Raw genomic sequence first — 19,885 nt, 5'->3', positions numbered from 1 at the left:
CAATTTATGAAATATGATAATTATGTATTGGGTACACACAACATGAAATCAGTTACAAGCTGATTGTTATGTTTCAGACTCTGAAAATCAAGCCCTGGATGGCCTGGTGGATGTCTGTCGAGTTGGAGCATGCTGAGGGGTCTTGGCACAGGGAAATGTCTACACACAGTGAGTATGCATCACACTTAAGCAGTCACCTTTTGTTTACAAATTAATATTTGGTATCTAAGAACATTCTTTGTCTTTTCCAGGCTCACGACATGCAAGTGTAGCACCTCGGAGCAGAGAAATGTCCACACCGTGAGTATTCACTTTCTCCATTGCACCAACATTTAAAGTACAGTCAGTACAAGGTTCTCGGAGGCACTCTGTCAGGTCCAGACATGATGACAGGTCCCACCGCAGTGATGGGTCGAGGGACACGGTCAGGTCCAGACATGACAGATCCAGGGACACGGTCAGGCATGGTGAGTTGTCCAAAGGCCCCAAGTAATCAAAACCTTTACAATTCAGCAAGTAGTACCGTGCACCTGTCCAAAGGCCCCAAGTAATCAAAACCTTTACAATTCAGCAAGTAGTACCGTGCACCCCTAATTGTTACAATATGACATATTTATTATTTCTCATCTAATGTATAGTCATCTGTCTTGGAAAGTTTTAATGCAAAAATATCACTTTGTAATTTCTAAAATGTACTTTTGTTCTTTTTACAGGTGCTATGCAGTGACTGAGAGGCCAACATGGGCATTCCCATTGCCAACACAAGGTAAGTTCTGAGCTATTTCAATGAAGACAGGACACTGGCCAAGAAAACTGGGGGACTTAATTTGCAACCCTTCTCTCTTCTGCCCATTCTCTCCTTTCTTCCTTTACTGTTCTCTCGGTCTCCTCTCCTATCGGGACACAAAAACTGCTCTTCAATTATAGCAGTGTTTTGTATCATTGTAGGGTGGTGTCTATAATGTCAGATAACATTTATCTGTGTTAATGTACACTTACTTATTTTTCAGTATACCAGAAGAAAGTCCTGACCATATCAATATTCATTAAAGAACCTGCCTCTTCAGCGGCCAGTCATGTTGAGAGACTGGAGAACATGGGGGACTTCCAGAGAGAGGAGCAACTCCTCAGTGATGTCCAAGCTTTTAATACCTGGTAGGCTTTTCAAGAGTCTGGAAGTAATGAACAGCACAAGATGCACTCGCACACTTTTTATGTTCCTCTGGGATATGTCAGTGGAAGTTTTCATGGACTTATTCCAACAGGTGCTGCAACTTTCCCGTAATGGAGGGAAGGACGTGAAGGACTGTGTCCACAAAGTTCTTGACAGGTATGTTTCAACATACACTATGAATTAATCCCTGTGTGATGTTTGGGTGCGCTGTGGTTTTCAATGTCTGAACACTTATTTGGTTAATTCTTCTAGATGAAGGCCTGACTGCATGTTTCCATTAATTTGCCTTTTTTTTTTAGCTTAACACCTGAACCCTCTGTTATGTCATGTCAATGACATAATGGTTGAACATTAAGTGAAAATTAGTATTATAAAGGATTTATACCATGTTTTACAATAAATCCTAATCCTACTACATTATTAAATGTAATTTGTTTTTCTTCAGGCTCTTCAGTAACAGTCTGATGGCACAGTTGAACATGAAGGGGAAGGGGGAAAAAGAGAAGACTGCGACTTTTAGCGCAATACAAGGTAAGCCCATATTTCATGTTGACCAAGGACAAATCTAAATGTAATTGGGTAAAACATGTCCTTCCCTGTTGACATAAAAAAAATACAATGCCAAGTGTCTACCGTTACCGTTGCTATCATAACATTTTAAATAACTGTGGTGGTTAGGTGTAGAAGGGAGATGGCTTTGTATTAAACTAGTTCTTGATGTACAGGCAACACATTTTTTCATGTCAATATGGAGACTCACAATCACTTTTATTCACACTTCCATATTCACACTTCCACAATACACACTAGGCATACACAGGGGAGAAAAATACCATTCTCCACAACTCATGGTGCACATTAAAAAGAGCAGACAACATTGGTAAAAAGTGCTGATCCATTCAAAGTGCAATATAGATACAGTACTATTCAAAGTGCTATCCATCTTTCAAGATGTTGGTTTTGGGGGCAATATATGGCGAGCATGGGTTCAGGGTTCTGATGGTTTGGGGCAGCTGTTGGATGACCTGCTGGTGCTTCCCCCTGGGCTCTTGAACCTCCTACCAGATGGCATGAGTTCAATCGAGCTGTGTATTATGTCAGATAGGGACTAGGACAGCATGTTGCCGTTGCACATTTTTTATTGTCTTTTTCTACTATGCAGATGCAGTCGTGAAATTCGACCCAGAAGCCACAGAGGACCTCATAAGGCAGCATGCCGCAGACCACCTCAAGCATGCTCCAGCGAGAAGGGGAGGCGGAGGACACACAGCAGGCACTCAGGACTGATTTAACTTGAACTTTCACTGTCCATTGTGGGGGATCTTAGTGTCACAGTATTGTGTAATTTGAACTTGTATTCTGTTCAATGAAGTAGCTCTGGTTGGACCTTACCCTGGTAGCTCACTGGCTATTCAGTACAGCACTTGTTTAATATTTTTCAGTTGTTGTGAACCGGCCCAAGCAAAAAGGGTGTCCCTGCAAAGTAGGCTGTGCTATTATGTTTTATGCTATTATGTTTTATTATTATTTTATTTTCATTCGACTAGTGACGTGGACTTGACTCGGACATACCTGTGGACTACACCAGGTACAAATGACTTTTTTGTTGCTCTCCCTCATGGAGCTACTTGCGGATTATACCAGGGTCAGTCCACCCTAGGTGGACACGCACTGACCTTTTGCACCTTAATCCCATGTATAACGCACTGACTTTTTTGTCTTTATTTTGCTCTTTTTCTCTAAACACCTTAACGTCCATAAGTATATCATGCACAGTATACATAGCTGCTATGCTCAGGCACCTTAGTTTTTATTATCTCAGGTTCTTTGTAAATATGTAGATAACTTGTTTGGCCTTCTCTTGTTTGATCTCCTTCCCACTTGCCCCCCACCCCTCTTCTTCTTCCCCCCCCTCTTCTTGTGTGTGTTTGTTGTGTAGGGGAGTGATAGACTGGTCTACTGCATTGGTCGGGTCTTGAACCTGCAACCTTCGGCTCACCTGGCAGTGACTCTATCCATTCACCTACGGCGGTCTTCTTTAGTCTGATGCTTAAGGCAGTCTATTATAAATTGTGGGGAAAAAAAAGTCAGACTATACTGATAATATTACCAGTTTTACCCAGCTAATGTCTGCCCTCAAAGGATCATTTGTAAAAAAGAGAAGTTAACCATTTGTAAAAAAGAGAAGTTAACTATTCTGTATCAAGCTTAATCAGCCCTAGTGACTGCTGTGTGTGTTTATTGTGTAGGGGAGTGATAGACTGGTCTACTGCATTTGTCGGGTCTTGAACCTGCAACCTTCGGCTCATCAGGCAGTGACTCTATCCATTCTTTAGTCTGATGCTTAAGGCAGTCTATTATAAATTGTGGAAAAAAAGGGCAGACTTATACTAAGAGTCAATTGTACAAAATGTAAGTTGTAAAAAAAAATCAGACTATACTGATAATTTTACCAGTTTTACCCAGCTAATGTATGCCCTCAAAGGATCATTTGTAAATGTCTTGCTCATACCGCTGTGATCAAGTCTTGAACCTGCAACTCTAACCATTCGCCTACTGCAAAAAGGAATGAAGACCTGCAACTCTAACCATTCGCCTACTGCAAAAAGGAATGAAGACCATTCATAGCAAGGCAGCTGATGGCAAGGCAGCTGATGGCTCAGTGTGTAGACACACTGCCTACATATCCAGAGGCCGTGGTTTCAAGCCCCACTCACTCTTTGCACTCTTTGCCCTGAACCTTTCCTTTACAGAAGAGGTTCAGGGTAAGGAGTGAGTGAGACTTGAACCCACACTCCCAGAAACCATTAAAATCAACACAGAAAGCATTGAATTTCAGGGCTACAGATGGCGCAGTGGACTAAGTCAGGGTCACAAGTACTATTGTGGACTAAGTCAGGGTCACAAGTACTATTGTGGCTAGGTCACTGTGTCGGTCAGATAGGTTACTCACTCAAGAGAGGGTGCAGGGAGTGGGCGCGGGGGCTTCTTCCCCCCGTGGTTTCCAGACAATAAAGCGGAGGGGTTATAGAACAAATATAAACGGGCAGCTGAAAGATTGAGGGAGGGGCGGAGCCAGAGAGGAAGGGGAGGAAGGGGCGGTGCTAGAGAGACACTATAATATAGACACTATAATATCCTTAGTGATGCTTCCCTTTGCAGACTAACTTCTATAATATCCTTAGTGATGCTTCCCTTTGCAGACTAACTTCTATAAAAACAAGTTAATTATAAATAAATAAAAACAAGTTATAACCACCAGGAAACCTGTAACTCTCAGCCAACAGCATAGCTCAACTGGTAGAGCGTCTGTCCAATAACTTGACTTGACTGGGTTCGATTCCCACTCGAGTCAAGTGTCCCCGGTAACTTGGGGCAACGGATAAATTGACAGATATCCGTAGAATAACTTTTAGGAGTGTGCTGGTTCAAATCCAGTTCAACCCAGGACCGTTCGATTCCCACTAACATCAAGTTGAACTGGATTTGGTTCAAATCCAGTTCAACCCAGGACCGTTCGATTCCCACTAACATCAAGTTGAACTGGATTTGAACGAGCACACTCCTAAAAGTTATTCAACGGATATCTGTCAATTTATCCGGAATCGATCCCAGTCAAGTCATGTTATTGGACAGACGCTCTACCAGTTGAGCTATGCTGTTGAATGAGAGTTACAGGGTTCCTGGTGGTTATAACTTGTTTTTGTTTTTTTTTAGAATTAACTTGTTTTTCTAGAAGTTAGTCTGCAAAGGGAAGCATCACTAAGGATATCGTCAATTTATCAGTTGCCCCAAGTTACCGGGGACACTTGACTCGAGTGGGAATCGAACACAGTCAAGTCATGTTATTGGACAGACGCTCTACCAGTTGAGCTAAGCTGTTGGCTGAGAGTTACAGGTTTCCTGGTGCTTTTAACTTGTTTTTCTAGAAGTTAGTCTGCAAAGGAAGCATCACAGTAAAGACACCAGTGGGATTTGAACTCATGGCCTCTGGATCATGAATACGAAAAATATCTTTTTACCGAAACGAAAGTTTAGTAGTAGTAATAAGTATATTAGTTATATAGTAGTAGTTAGTTATATAGTAGTAGTAAGTATATTAGTTATAAGTATATAGTTATATAGTTAGTTATATAGTAGTAGTAAGTATATTAGTTAGTTATATAGTAGTAGTAAGTATATTAGTTAGTTGTATATTAGTTATATAGTAGTAGTAAGTATATTAGTTATATAGTAGTTATATAGTAGTATAGTTATATAGTAGTAGTAAGTATTAGTTAGTTATATAGTAGTAGTAAGTATATTAGTTAGTTGTATATTAGTTATATAGTAGTAGTAAGTATATTAGTTATATAGTAGTTATATAGTAGTAGTTAGTTATATAGTAGTAGTTAGTTATATAGTAGTAGTAAGTATATTAGTTATAAGTATATAGTTATATAGTTAGTTATATAGTAGTAGTAAGTATATTAGTTAGTTATATAGTAGTAGTAGTTAGTTATATAGTAGTAGTAAGTATATTAGTTAGTTGTATATTAGTTATATAGTAGTAGTAAGTATATTAGTTATATAGTAGTAGTAAGTATATTAGTTAGTTGTATATTAGTTATATAGTAGTAGTAAGTATATTAGTTATATAGTAGTAGTAAGTATATTAGTTATATAGTAGTAGTAAGTATATTAGTTAGTTGTATATTAGTTATATAGTAGTAGTAAGTATATTAGTTAGTTGTATATTAGTTATATAGTAGTAGTAAGTATATTAGTTATATAGTAGTAGTAAGTATATTAGTTAGTTGTATATTAGTTATATAGTAGTAGTAAGTATATTAGTTATATAGTAGTAGTAAGTACATTAGTTAGTATATTAGTATGTATATTAGTTAGTTATATAGTAGTAGTATGTATATTAGTATTAGTAGAAAGTACATTAGTTATGCGATAGTAGTTAGGGTTTCTCTCTCTTTTCAGTAGCTTTCCGTTTGGAATTTTACTATAACCCCTCTGCTTTATTGTCTGGAAACCACCGGGAGGAGACAGCCCTCCCGTCTCCTCCCGGTGCCCACTGCTCGATGGGTTATTTTTCAGTACCTGACACGAGGCTTGAACCAACTACATTGTACAAGGTGCCCTATGCCACTAGCCCTGTGACTAGTCCGCTGCACCATAGGTACCGGCCAATCCTCACTGCACCATTGGTACCGGCCAATCCTCACTGCTTTCCGGGCGGTTTTAGAGTAGTTCTTCTGGAACTCAGTCTTTAAAGGAAGGTTTCGGGGTAAAGAGACAGTGGGGTTTGAACCGGGGTTTGAACCCACAATCTCTGGAACATGTTAACAGTGTTGGCAGTGACTCAACCCACTGTGCTACCAGCTGCCTTGCTGTGATGAGGTCTTCATTCCTCCTTCTGGAACAACATACAACAATACAAAAAAAAAAAAAAAGATCTTTACAGCATATTATTGCATATTATTTTGTCTATGGTTTGTTGTGCTGTTGCTTCTGAATGTTTAATGAACCCCAATGGAAACAAGCCTTTGGCTTTTCTGTCACTATCTAATTGGCCTTCAATCTTTAGCATGGCACAGTGGCCCACTGGATAAAGAGCCTGCCTGAGAAACAAAAGGTTAGGAGTTTGATTCTTAACCCTGACATTGTGTGAAAATAAATATATATATACTTTTAAAGTTTTAAATATAAATCTTTTTCATGGGGGGCCCTGACACTACATCTTTTCACATTGAGGTCCACTGCCAAATACATGTTAATTTGGGGGGCCCTTGACAACAAAATGTTTTAGAACCACAGATCTAAGTAGAGCTGTAGCTGAATGGTTAGTGTGACTACCTGGTGAGCCGTAGGTTACAGGTTCAAGGCTTGGCCACTGCAGTCGGCACAGTCCGTCGATTCCCTACAAGACCATAGCACTGATTAGATCAGAAAGCCAGAATATAGCGCTTCAACTTAAAGCCAACCAAAAATGATTATTTAACACCTTTCAAATAACCCATTATGCACAGAGTTGAGAATTATTCATCTGGATACAGTGTCTTCATATACATTCACATTGAAGTAATCTTTAAAGATACCTTTTTTTTAGGTAAGTTAAAAAGTTAAAGCTCTACATTGTGATACATACTAACTTTCGTTTCGGTAGTGATGGTGACATTTATTTTTACTCCACTACAAAGTACTACCAATCAATCTAAATTGCCTGAAACGTACTCCTAACAGGTTTTTGGGGGGACAATTTATGCCTCCACACTTAGTGATTTTTTTCGGATTTAACTTTCGTTTTGGTAGTGACACAATGGTGAAGAAAAAAATAAATTACTCCACTACAAAGTTTTGGTCAAATAGAACCGAATTAGACCCGAAAAATTTCGTGCACGCGCACAGGTTGGGCGCATGCATGTGCGTGCATGAAATTACGCCGCTGGGGGGGCCTTTGTGCCTGGTTTTGTGCTGTTCCACGGCCCTGAGGGGTCTTAATGCGGCCCTGTATGTGCCTAACAGTATATACTTAGCGAGCACACTGACGTTATTGTCACTATGTATTCGGCCCGTTTTTTGACCCCTAACTAGTCCTTCATACTTTTAGCTACAAACTCCGTTCCAACTCTACAACGTTCGGCCTACCTAGGACATATCGGCTACCATTTGAATTTTAGAGAATACCTTAGAGCTTTAGAAGATTTAAAACCTCTAGAACCGTAAACCTTTAAAACCTTTTCCCCCCTGTTCTGAATTCCCATAGACGTGTTTAATATCGCGTCAAATAAGAACTGTGTTCCAAACATAAACAAATGACCCCAGCGGTTTTACTCTTATGGATATGAAGCATCAGCTGACGGTGAGAAAACGCTTGTAAGTTTTGTTTGTTTGGCATTTGGCCATCTAATGGTTCCCTTACCCCTGTCGATCCAATTATTAGGAATTGTACCCTCTGTCTCCTTTGCATCCTCCAACCACACATCCCTGGCATAAATGACCTGAAAAAGACAGCACAAACATGTTAGTGCAATATCAGAAAATAAATGACGTGAACCATAGTCAACAAGCCTTTTCTGTCATTATCTACTTGCTCTTCAAACCACAGTGGGCCACCACAGATCCAGTGGTGGCCCACAGGTGTAAGAGCCTGACTGAGAAACAGAAGGTTATGAGTTCGATTCTTAATCCTGATATTGTGTGAAATTTAAATAACTATATAGATATATTCTTTTTATGGTTATCATTTATGTTTTAAATGTACATCTCTTTCATGGAGGGCCCTGGTACTAGATTTTTTCACATTGGGGTCAATTTGGACAACAAAATGTTTTAGAACCACAGATTCCAAGGAGACCACTGTAGGTGAATGGATAGAATGACTGACTAGTGAGCCAAAGGTACCAGGTTCAAGGCTCAACTATGGCATCAAGTCAGGATGTCCCTGAGCAAGACATTTCGAACTGCTCCTCTGAGGGCAGACATCAACTGTGTAAAGCTGAATTTCCCCCAAAGGATCAATTAGGTATTATTATTAGGAGTGAAATGGTCCAACTGCACAGGACAGCAGTTTTATGTCTGGTTACATGTATGGAGACAAACCGCAGACACAACTTATTCAAGTCTTACTTAAACAAATAATAATTATTTAAACTTTTTTCATTTTTTTACACAACTTGTATTTTGTAAAGCTTGACTTTCCTTTCATATTCAAACATTATTTTAATCACAGTGCCGTGGCTAGTGGATCTGCCTGGTGAACCAGAGGTCCTGGGTACAATTTCAGGTCAACAATGTGTGTGCCTTAGAATGATTTGAGACTGCTAGTTGTTAAAGTGCAGAGGACACATTTCACATATGTACATAACAGTATATACTTAACAAGCACACTGATGTTATTGTCACTACTTATTCTGCCAGTTTTTTTTACATCTAACTCCTTCATACGTTTAGCTACAAACTTCATTCCAACTCTACAACATATTCAAACTCAGTACTTGAGTCAAAGTATAGACACCCCTGGTTAAACATTACTCAACAACAAGTGAAAGTAGCTCACAGTTCTAATACATAAAATATAAATAATAAATAATAGCACATCTACAAGCTCACAGCAGCAGTTTTTACTATATTTAGCCTAAATAATGTAGTATTGTTCCTAGAAACGTAGTGTCAAAAGTCTTCGAAATGTTGGGGAGTGAAAGTCAAAATACAAATGTTAAAATACAGAACTCTAGTAAATGTAATAATTCTGTGCATACTGTCATCAGGCCAACATTAGGTGCAAGCAAGTTGTAATACCATTGACATCCCATCCATGAAACATCGAGAACTCTAGTAAATGTAATAATTCTGTGCATACTGTCATCAGGCCAACATTAGGTGCAAGCAAGTTGTAATACCATTGACATCCCATCCATGAAACATCGATTACATGAGTTATCCTTTTTGTCTCTGCCAAGGCTATAAAAAATCCACCATGTCATAAGCAACTTTCTGACTAATTCTATGCAGTGATTATTTTTCTAATGATTCGAATTTGGAAGTGCTCGTCATAAATTATTCAAGATCTTGCACTGCGTACCACCCATTCAAAATTGCACACATGCGGGATGTAGTACGACATTGAATTATGGACACATCCCACAGTAGAATCATACCCAAGGAGGCTGCAGTGACGAGTGTTTTCGTCACTCGTCACTTTTCGTCACTACAGAAGCTTTTCGTCACAACCGAAACGGAAAAAAAAATTCACAAAAAAATCTGTACCAATCAGCTTTAAATTGCCTGAAACGTGCTCCTAACAGGTTTTTGGGGGAACAATTTTTTTTCTGTTTTCGTCACTCGTCACTTTTCGTCACTACCGAAACGGAAAAAAAATTCACAAAAAAGTCACTACCAATCAGCTTTAAATTGCCTGAAACGTGCTCCTAACTTGGGGGAACAATTTTTTTTTCGTTTCGGTAGCGTCACTACCGAAACGGGAAAAAAAAATTCACAAAAAAGTCACTACCAATCAGCTTTAAATTGCCTGAAACGTGCTCCTAACAGGTTTTTGGGGGGACAATTTTGGCCTCCACACTTAGTGATTTTTTCGAATTTAACTTTCGTTTCGGTAGTGACACAATGGTGAAAAAAAAATTACTCCACTACAAAGTTTTGGTCAAATAGAACCGAATTAGACCCCTTCAGACGGGATGTAGACAGGGCTGTATGTGTTGTATTACTTACTGTACCTCTCGCCGGGTCAAGACATCTCATGCTCGTTCAGCGTGGAGCACACGAGGGTAAACACAAAGTGCACTCTGCTTAGTGCACTGGGAGTCCTGTGTGGTCACCTATACACTCGCTGGGTTAGAGGGATCTCAAATGACTTGCTGAGTAAAAAAACAACATGGCACACATGGCCCCCAGCCCGAAGGCTAACCGGGAGGGCTCTGGTAAAAACAAACAAACAAGACGATGGACAACTAAGAAATGACAACAAAAAAAAGGCTTAAAATAATTGATATAAATATTTTTAGAAATGTTAATGGGAAAAATGCATTGACTATTTTAGAGTGGAATCAGAAAATGGCCGCCACTGCCATGCCCTATACAGGCTGAGGGTCATCAATGTGTCTGAGTCTGTGGCAATCTTTTAATTTTTTACGTCATTTTGATCTTAAGACTCAATTACTGAATGTGTCATGTCTCAGATACTGTATATCACTGATTTACTAAGACACATAAGGGGTACAGTTGTCAGTGGTGGAAAAAGTACTAAAAGTACCAATACTGCAATATTAAAATACTCTGTTACAAGTAAAAGTCCACAATTAAAAATGTACTTGAGTAAAAGTACAAAAATATTGGCATCCTATACTTAAAGTATCAAAAGTAAAAGTACTAAATATTTGAAAATAGCAGATCTACAAGCTCACAACACGTCGCGATGCGACGCGTTGTGAGCTTGTAGATCGGCTATTTTCAAATAGCCTTTGTCTAAAATAAGGCTAAAGTGGTTAATGTATGTTTTATAATGTATATAATTTATATCTGAAAAGTAACTAGTAACTAAAGTAGTGGAGTAAAAGTATAATATTTGCCTCTGAGATGTAGTGGAGTAGAAGTAAAAGTATTGGAAATTGGAAATACTCAAGTAAAGTACAAATACATCAAAATTGTACTCTTAAGTAAATGTACTTAGTTACTTTCCACCACTGACAGTTGTTCTCTAACTCAAGGAACCCCATAACTCAGAGAGTGCACAAATGGAACCACATTTGGTTCCATTTGTGCACTCTGAGTTGTAAAGGTTTGTGTTTTTCTGGTAATAATATTCCAATAATTGTTATGTCCATGGCAAAGATAGAATTTTAACAAAAATGTCCACCACAAGCCAGCATGGCGATGACCCCACCAAGTGTGTCGAACAACTTTAAACACAAACGACAAACCGCCGGACATGGCAAAAGCCAAATCGGGCCGAGCAACAGCAGAAGCACTCGATGAAGAGGCTAGAATCTAGCTCCGCCATGCAGGAATAATAGCTAATTATAATAGCTATACTTCTGTACACTGAGCTCTTACCAAGTGAAAAAAAACCTGCAAAGCTCCAAATGTCAACCAACCCATTGAGACTTGGAACTGTGTCATTTTTAGATTTGAGCTAAAAAGCTTAATTTTACACTTTGGGCTATTCAAAAGCTCTACATTGTGATACATACTAACTTTCTTTTCGGCAGTGACACAATGGTGACATTTTAGAACAATGGTTGGCCCTGTCACAGCCCTGACATCCCTAAGACAGTGATGTCAGGCCCACACACACAGAGACAAAAAGCGAAGAACTTGCATTGAGAACTTATTGCATTGATTTGTTTATTTTTCCATCAAAAGAAATGCACAGTTCAGCAAAGCTACTACATACAAATGGCCATACAATAGCAATTCAGTTTTTGTTTCAAGGTGTTTCAGTGAATTCTGACGAGTGATATTTTCTTTTGACAAGTGTGTAATTTATGCTGTTTGTATCATGACGTTTTGCAGTTATGCCAAATTTATAATCTGACGGTGAACGTATAGCATACCTACAAGCTCACAACACATTGCATCTGCGATGCGGTGTGAGCTTTTAGGTCTGCTATTTTCAGCACACGATGCCCGGCTGATCCGATGTATGAATCGGGCTTCAGGATGCTTTAGTCAGCAATAAATAAATTAATAAAACAATGCTGTTCAAATGAAAAACATCAGCCACAAACCACATCTGAGCAGCCACTTGTTGCTGTTCCAGGAAAGCTTCTGTACTTACATACCATGAAAAAACCCCAAAACAAACATTTTGCATAGCTTTGTTGTAATGTAGATACAGTACTGTAAGGCACTTCAATCATTTTAGGCATTTTTATCTGATATAATAAACCTTTTTTTTCCCTCCACTTTGTGTCAATACTTCATTTCAATACGCAAGTTCACAACATGAAAAATCTTTTTCTATTTTTTATTTCCCCCTAAAATCTTTTATTACTCTATATAAATCTATTCCACTGTTCTTTTGGCATTAAGTCTCGAGTTGAACATTCTTGAAATAACCGACGTTTAGGTTCTTGTGCATAATATGACTCACACATTGTCCCATAACCCCACACAACCCAGTGTTTCTCAAAAAGACAAAAAAATTGTGCAATGGTTTAGGGTTATGTGGAGTAAAAGGCAACACGTTGTCAAAAAAAGAAGAAAAAAAAAGAACGAGGATAAAGTCTCAAAACTGAAAACCAAAATGCCTGGGCAAGATAGAAGTCATTTTGTCATAGTTTGGCACTGTACCAGAGCTGAGGTGGGAGATGGTTCTCTCTGTTGTGTTGTTTTGTTTTGTCTCGTCTTGTCTTGTCGTTCCCTGGGCCTTCCACAGCATAGAGGAGGCTTTCACTGTGGGATGTGTGGTGTTGTCGTCCAGCAAGCTGAATGGTGGTGGGACTACAAATCCCTGCTGCCACCTTCCAGAGTGGATAAAAGGGAGTGTCCGCTCTATCCGAGCTGATCCTCATACTGCTTGCGGAAGCAGTCCCCAGCTGGGAAGAAGTCCCACATCCGTTCCTGGTACATCTTCCACACATAGGATTCCTACAGGGACCAGGGACGTGAAGAAAATGTTAGAGGGGCAACATTTTCGATTCAAGGGCATGCTTTGATGCATTTAGTTCTAAGAAAATAGCCGATCTACAAGCTCGCGTCGCGAGCCTGCGACACGTCAGCTTGTAGATCGTCTATTTTCGGTCGCTCATTTAAGTATAATTTACTGAGATGCGGCGTACGGCATGGATTTCTACACAGAGAAGGCATTTCAAAATAAAATGCTGCATTCAAGTGCAGGAGGGTTCGAAAAAGACAATTCTCTTGAATGCTGCCTTCGGGTACGGCATGGAGAGGGCGCATTTGCGTTTCTTTTACCAAAGTAAAAGCTGCATGCATGGTCCGGAGAGGGTACTTTTTAACAGACGGGTAAAAGGGAAGGGGCTCTAGCCCCCTTTGATGCCTGTGTGTGCACTGTGCACGTGCCTGACACACACACACACACACAGTGTCATATACGGCATTCAGTGACCCACAGGTTGTTTGAATGCTGTTTATCAACATACCTGGCCAGTGTGCTCCGTCTCGTCCTTGTTGATGAGGTACATCAAGAAAAACCTGTTGAGAAAGACAGACCAATGAGACAGAGGACACATACTGCATGATGAGAAAGACTGACCAATGAGACAGAGGGAACATACAGTATGATGAGAAAGACTGACCAATGAGACAGAGGGAACATACAGTATGATGAGAAAGACTGACCAATGAGACAGAGGGAACACACCACATGTTTAATTTAATTGAAAATGTAACTAGAAAAAGTGTCCGATCCGTCCTGTCTGTATAAGTGTCCTATCCGTCCTGTCTGTATAAGTGTCCTATCCGTCTTGTCTGTATAAGTGTCCTATCCCTCCTGTCTGTGTAAGTGTCCTATCTGTCCATTTCTCAGCCATGTCAACTCGAAATCATGCTCGCTGGCTTGGGCGCTTAGCTGTTAACTAAGCATTTGTAGGATCGAGGCCTTCCCATCTAGAGAGGCTTTAGCTTAATTAAAGTATCTGCTTTGCATGCAGGATTGTTGGAACTGTCTTACCTCACTTTGAAAGTGGCACAGACACTTTCAAAGTGACACATGTATTTTATAGGCCGCTATACGTCACTAGCCAATCGGATCACACTATTTCACCGTATTGTCACGTGAGGCTTGACCAATGTTAGTCCCAGTTTCAGAAAGTGAAAACAAACTCTCCTGGCGGAGAGAATAAGAAAATGTACTTAAAAGACGTAACACATAACTAATAGCTTTTATTAATTAAGACCTGGAACGCATCCGTGTCACTTTAGATTTCTTTGACTATTCAAAAATAGCAGATATACAAGCTCATAGCGTGGCACCGAGTGCCGCGCTATGAGCTTGTAGATCTGCTATTTTTGAAAAATCTTGTTTTTTTTTTCCTTTTTTCCAAAAACTGTTTTTAGAAAACATTTTTAAGAATTGCCTCAGGTCTTAATGGGTTAAGGGTACTGTAGCAGATCGGTATGTGCGTGCATGCATGTGCGTTCAGTGCCGTGTATGTTTGCTCTTGATCTGTGAGTCGTGAGACTTGGCCAATATCTTTTAGGAGTTGCGAGCCCAAAGGTTTGAGAACCAATGCAGTAGATCCTCATCTAACATTTTCTGATGATATATTTTTTGCATAGTGACAGTGGGGAGAGAGACAAGAAAGGCGAGAGAGAGAGAGAGGGGGGGGATGACATGCGACAAAGAGCCTCAGGTCAGATTCAAACCCAGGCCAGCTGCGGGAAGGTCTACATCCTTACTCATGTGGTACACCATGTGCTCCAGCGTGCCCCTGACTTTGTTTGATCGTTCTACTGTGAGGAGGATGGATTTAGCATAGATTTACGTTTGGTTTTTTTTGCGCTGGCAGCAATTTTCCAGTGCTGAACGAGCGAGCTCTCGACACACAAAACGTATTGTGTCAAGTGTCTCACAATAGAATGTCAGGAATCAGGTTAAAATGGACAATGTTACCATTTAAAAAAACTAAAACGGTCGTCCTTTGGTACACAGATGCACTTGAACCCCAGCATCCATATTCTGGGGGAACATCAGCCAAAAATATTTATTTTAATATACTTTTGGTGTAGACGGGAAAAAAGTCCAAGTACAGAGCCAACGCATGTCCAGTTTACTAGGTCTAGACTAGAGGGTTTAAGAAGTGGTTAAAATCAGTGGTGTAAAGTAACTAAGTACATGTACTCAAGTACTGTACTTAAGTACAAATATTGAGGAACTTTTATTTACGATTTTCTATACTTTTACTCCACTACATCTCAGAGACAAATATTATACTTTTACTCCACTACAATTATTTGAAAACTTTAGTTACTTTGTAGGTTTTGATTATTATTTCATAACACACTAACCACTTCATCCCTATTTAAACTAAGCTCACAATGTGTCACAATGCGACACAATGTGAGCTTGTAGATCTGGTATTTTCAAACGTTTTTTTTACACATTTTGAAAACTTGTGAAATTGCACATTTTGCATAACGAGTACTTACTTATTGCACTTAAAGTATGTTTTGATACCAATACTTTTGTACATGTACTCACGTAGATTTGGATTATCTGACTTTTTACTTGTAACAGAGAATTGATACTTTTACTGAAGTAAATACATTGAGTACGTTTTACACCACTGGTTAAAATGTAGAAAGCCCAACCCCTCTGTGCGGTCGCGAGTCCCTGTTTCCAACACACGGTCTTTAAAAGAGCAACACCATACTTTTTCATTAAGACATTAATGAAACCTGTTGTTTCTCAGACCTATCAGCACCACCAGGAGGACACAACCACAGTATCACTGTGGGGCATCGCAGCATGCCAAATCTCCATGAATACTGCATGAGAGCACGCCATTGCGAGCCTATTTTCCAATGAAGCTCATCACATTAAATAGTAATGCGGGGAGCTAATGAGGCCAGTCCCCCATTCACTGGCCAGCTGAATTACAGAGCAAATGGACTGAGACTTTCTATTGCCTGCTGGAGTAGAAAGAGAGTCTGTACAAGACAGAAAGAGGGAGAGATTGTAAAGCTACCTTTTTTTCTGGATAACTGGAGCCATTAGTAACTTTGGCACCGATACCGTTGTAATGTTGAAGCCATCAATCAGATGGTTAAATTACGGAGGAAACGCAATAAAGATGCTGCAAAGAAATCACCTCAATGATTGATGCTACGGTAGTGCTTGTACCAGAGATATGACGGCACCCAATAAAGTGTTGAAGACTGAAGTTAAAGTCGGCTCACTTTGCATGTTCTATCCTTCTATTGTTAAAGGCGTCTGATCTCCGGCGGATAACTTGTTTTATTTTTTTCCAGTGCCCTTCCAGGCCTATTTCCTCCTAGATAATGATCATGGGGCCTTATACTGTATTCCCTTTTTTTCTTCCTAAAACTGTACATTTAAGTGTTGAAAAAATCTGTATCCTATTTCTTTGGACACATCCAATAGTTCATTAATAATACTAGATTTGACTTTGTCACCACCAGTGGTGGAAAAAGTAATCAAATGTTTTACTTAAGTAAAAGTATCAATACTGCAATGTAGAAGTACTCTGTTACAAGTAACAGTCCGGAATTAAAAATGGACTTGAGTAAAAGTACAAAAGTATTGGTATCAAAATGTACTTAAAGTACCAAAAGTAAAAGTTCTAAATGTTTGAAAATAGTAGATCTACAAGCTCACAACGCGTCACATCGCGACGCATTGTGAGCTTGTAGATCTGCAATTTTTTTTTGCCTCTGAGATGTAGTGGAGTAGAAGTAAAAGTATAGACAATTGGAAAGACTCCAGTAAAGTAAAAGTACCTCAAAATCGTACTTAAGTACAGTACCTGAGTAAATGTACTTAGTTACTTTACACCACTGAACAATACAAATCTTGAACCTTAGATACTCACAGGTAGTTCGCCAAGTTGTGCTCTTGCAAGGTGTGAGTCTCGAAGCCGTGAGGCGTTGTGTCAAAGTAGTCATTGCCGATGCCACAGATGAAACATTTAGTCTGAAGAAAATTAGAGTGAAATATGAACATAAACAACATGTCGTTTTAGTGGCTCAGAAAGTATTGTATATTTGGCCATATTCTTAACCCATTAAAACCGGGATAGCATCCTTGTCATTTTACATTATAGCTAAAAAGCATTATTTTATACTTTGGCTATTCAAAAATAGCAGATATACAAGCTCATAGCACGTCACTTAATGCCGCGCTATGAGCTTTCAAAATTGCAAAAATGTGTGCAAATCTTTGAATATATACAGTATATATGTTTTTAAAGCGAACATTTTTTAACTCAAATCTTTGCTTCTTAGAGTACCTATAGAAACATTTTTTTGAGATGGGGGGTCGGCGGCCAAGTACATATCATTTTGGGGGTCCTTGACATGAAAGAGTGTGAGCACCACTGATATGGCAACATACGTTTTTCAGAAAATTGTTAGGATTTAGAAGACATTTGTAGAATTGGCCTCAGGTCTTATATAAATCTTGGTAAAAAACTAAACGTATACAAAGTCCTCACCTCCATGTCCTCTTTGACTTGTTCCTGTTGGTCTCTCAGTTCTCCAAAAGCATCGATGATCAAACCTGTGATCACACAGAAATGGAATTGGTAAAAAAAAAATGGAAAATGTACTTAGTTACTTTCCACCACACACGCACGCACACGCACACCAGGGACGTGCACAGATAGACTCTAGGTGGTGCTAGAGCACCTGCCCTTTGCCCTCTTGACCAGAAGTGCCCTTTTGAAAAAAAGAAAAAAATAGTTTTTTTTTTTTCAGTTTACAGCAGGGGTCTTCAACAGGGGGTCCGGGACCCCTAGGGGGTCCTCAGAGTTACTACAGGGGGTCCGCCAAATCTTTATGTGATATGATTTTTATTTTTACCATAACCACTCGAAACCTAGCATCCCTTTTCTGAGGAGAACTTTAGCCAAAAATAGCAGATCTACAAGCTCACAACTCCTCGCGCTGCGAGGCGTTGTGGGCTTGTAGATCGGCTATTTTTGGCAAAGAGGTATAGGTGTAGAGGGAAAAAAGAGCAGACCAAGTAAACAAAAAAAAGTATCATTTACTTGAGCACCTGCCCCTCAAAATGTCTGTGCACGCCACTGACGCACACACACACACACACACACACACACACACACACACACACACACACACACAGACACACACAGAGCTTTACCCTGGATGATGGCCAGCAGGATGACGATGACGAAGAAGAAGAAGGTGATGTCAAAGAGGATGCGGTAGAGCTCGTAGGGGTCGCCTGCCGGGTCCTCGATCTCATCCCCGATGCCGCCGCCCGCTCTCACACCCACGTACATGTGGAACAGGTAGCACTGTGGAGAGAGGAGACACACAGGACGAGGGTTAGATTCCTGCCTCCCTCCCGCTCTCTCTCTCACCCACTTACATGTGGTGGAAACAGTACTATTTTTTTTTACTTAAGTAATAGTATCAATAATGCAATAGAGAAATACCCTGTTACAAGTAAAAGTCCGGAATTCAAAATTTACTTGAGAAAAAGTGCAAAAATATTGGTATGAAAACGCAGAATGTCCCATTTCACAGGTTTCAAATGTATAAAATGTATTAAAATCTTTTGAAAATAGCAGATCTACAAGCTCACAAGGCGTCACATCGCGACACCTTGTGAGCTTGTAGATCTGCTATTTTCAAATGATGTATATAGGGCTGAAGTGGATAATGTATGTTTTGATGTAATAATAATCAAAATCTAAAAAAAGTAACTAAAGTTTTCAAATAATTGTAGTGGAGTAAAAGTAAAATATTTGCCTCTCAGATGTAGTGGAGTAGAAGTAAAAGAATAGAAAACTGGAACTACTCCAGTAAAGTAAACAGCCTGTAAACATGTTGGAACCCTTCCAGTACAGGATGGACATCATGTGTCACACACAGTACTCACCGTCATCATGTCGTCACACTTCATGTCTGGCTCATCATCATCCTCGCTCTTGTTGTAGAACTTCCTGAAGAAGTTGAAAGCCACCACGGTGTAGAGGTAGACCACCACCGCCAGCAGGCCCACTGTTAACACCAGCTAATGTTACCCCGCACACACACACACACACACACACACACACACACACACACACACACACAATTAATGAACATACAATGTTGGTAGAGAGCTAATAAAATTATGCTAAATGCTCATCATAAGTTATTCAAATCTGTCACATGCTGGTGAGGTGAGAACCATAACTCAAGTGTTCAAAACCCATTATTGGGTGTTTTAACCCATTTAGACCGGGAAATAATCTGTGTCATTTTTAGATTTCTTTGGCTATTCAACAATAGCAGATATACAAGCTGATTGCTATTTTTGAACTTTTTCATGTCAAGGACCCCCAAAATTATATGTATTTGGCCGCGGACCCCCATCTCAAAAATGTTTAGTTCCAGGGACCCCCATGAAGCAAAGATTTGAGTTAAAAATGTTCTCTTTAAAAAATATATATATTCAAAGATTTGCACAAATGTTCACGATTTAAAAAAAATAGAAGATCTACAAGCTCATAGCGCGGCACTCGGTGCCGCGCTATGAGCTTGTATATC

The 19,885-nt window shown here is 39.6% G+C and overlaps 1 protein-coding gene and 1 long non-coding RNA gene across 2 annotated transcripts in view; one reads left to right on the top strand and one right to left on the bottom strand.

Moving 5' to 3' along the window:
- Nucleotides 1-375: 375 nt before the first annotated feature.
- LOC311035828 lies at nucleotides 376-1,147 on the top strand. The gene is made up of 3 exons (XR_014599790.1): nucleotides 376-467; nucleotides 714-766; nucleotides 1,011-1,147. It is a non-coding gene; the product is annotated as an uncharacterized lncRNA (long non-coding RNA).
- Nucleotides 1,148-13,073: 11,926 nt separating this feature from the next.
- The window catches only part of LOC311036625 (ryanodine receptor 3), a gene marked incomplete at its 5' end in the record, with an annotated part of 257,158 nt that continues 250,346 nt past the window's right edge, over nucleotides 13,074-19,885 (bottom strand). The window contains 6 exons of the mRNA XM_084045450.1: nucleotides 13,074-13,273; nucleotides 13,789-13,840; nucleotides 17,200-17,300; nucleotides 17,821-17,885; nucleotides 18,489-18,645; nucleotides 19,233-19,367. Coding sequence (XP_083901576.1) covers nucleotides 13,178-13,273; nucleotides 13,789-13,840; nucleotides 17,200-17,300; nucleotides 17,821-17,885; nucleotides 18,489-18,645; nucleotides 19,233-19,367 — 606 coding nt within the window. The 3' untranslated portion in view covers nucleotides 13,074-13,177. The remainder of the gene's footprint in view (nucleotides 13,274-13,788; nucleotides 13,841-17,199; nucleotides 17,301-17,820; nucleotides 17,886-18,488; nucleotides 18,646-19,232; nucleotides 19,368-19,885) is intronic.

This window comes from Gymnoscopelus microlampas (genome assembly GCF_963454915.1).
Source record: "Gymnoscopelus microlampas genome assembly, chromosome: 20".
Classification (NCBI taxonomy): domain Eukaryota; kingdom Metazoa; phylum Chordata; class Actinopteri; order Myctophiformes; family Myctophidae; genus Gymnoscopelus; species Gymnoscopelus microlampas.
This window is presented reverse-complemented; position numbering and strand designations above follow the sequence as displayed.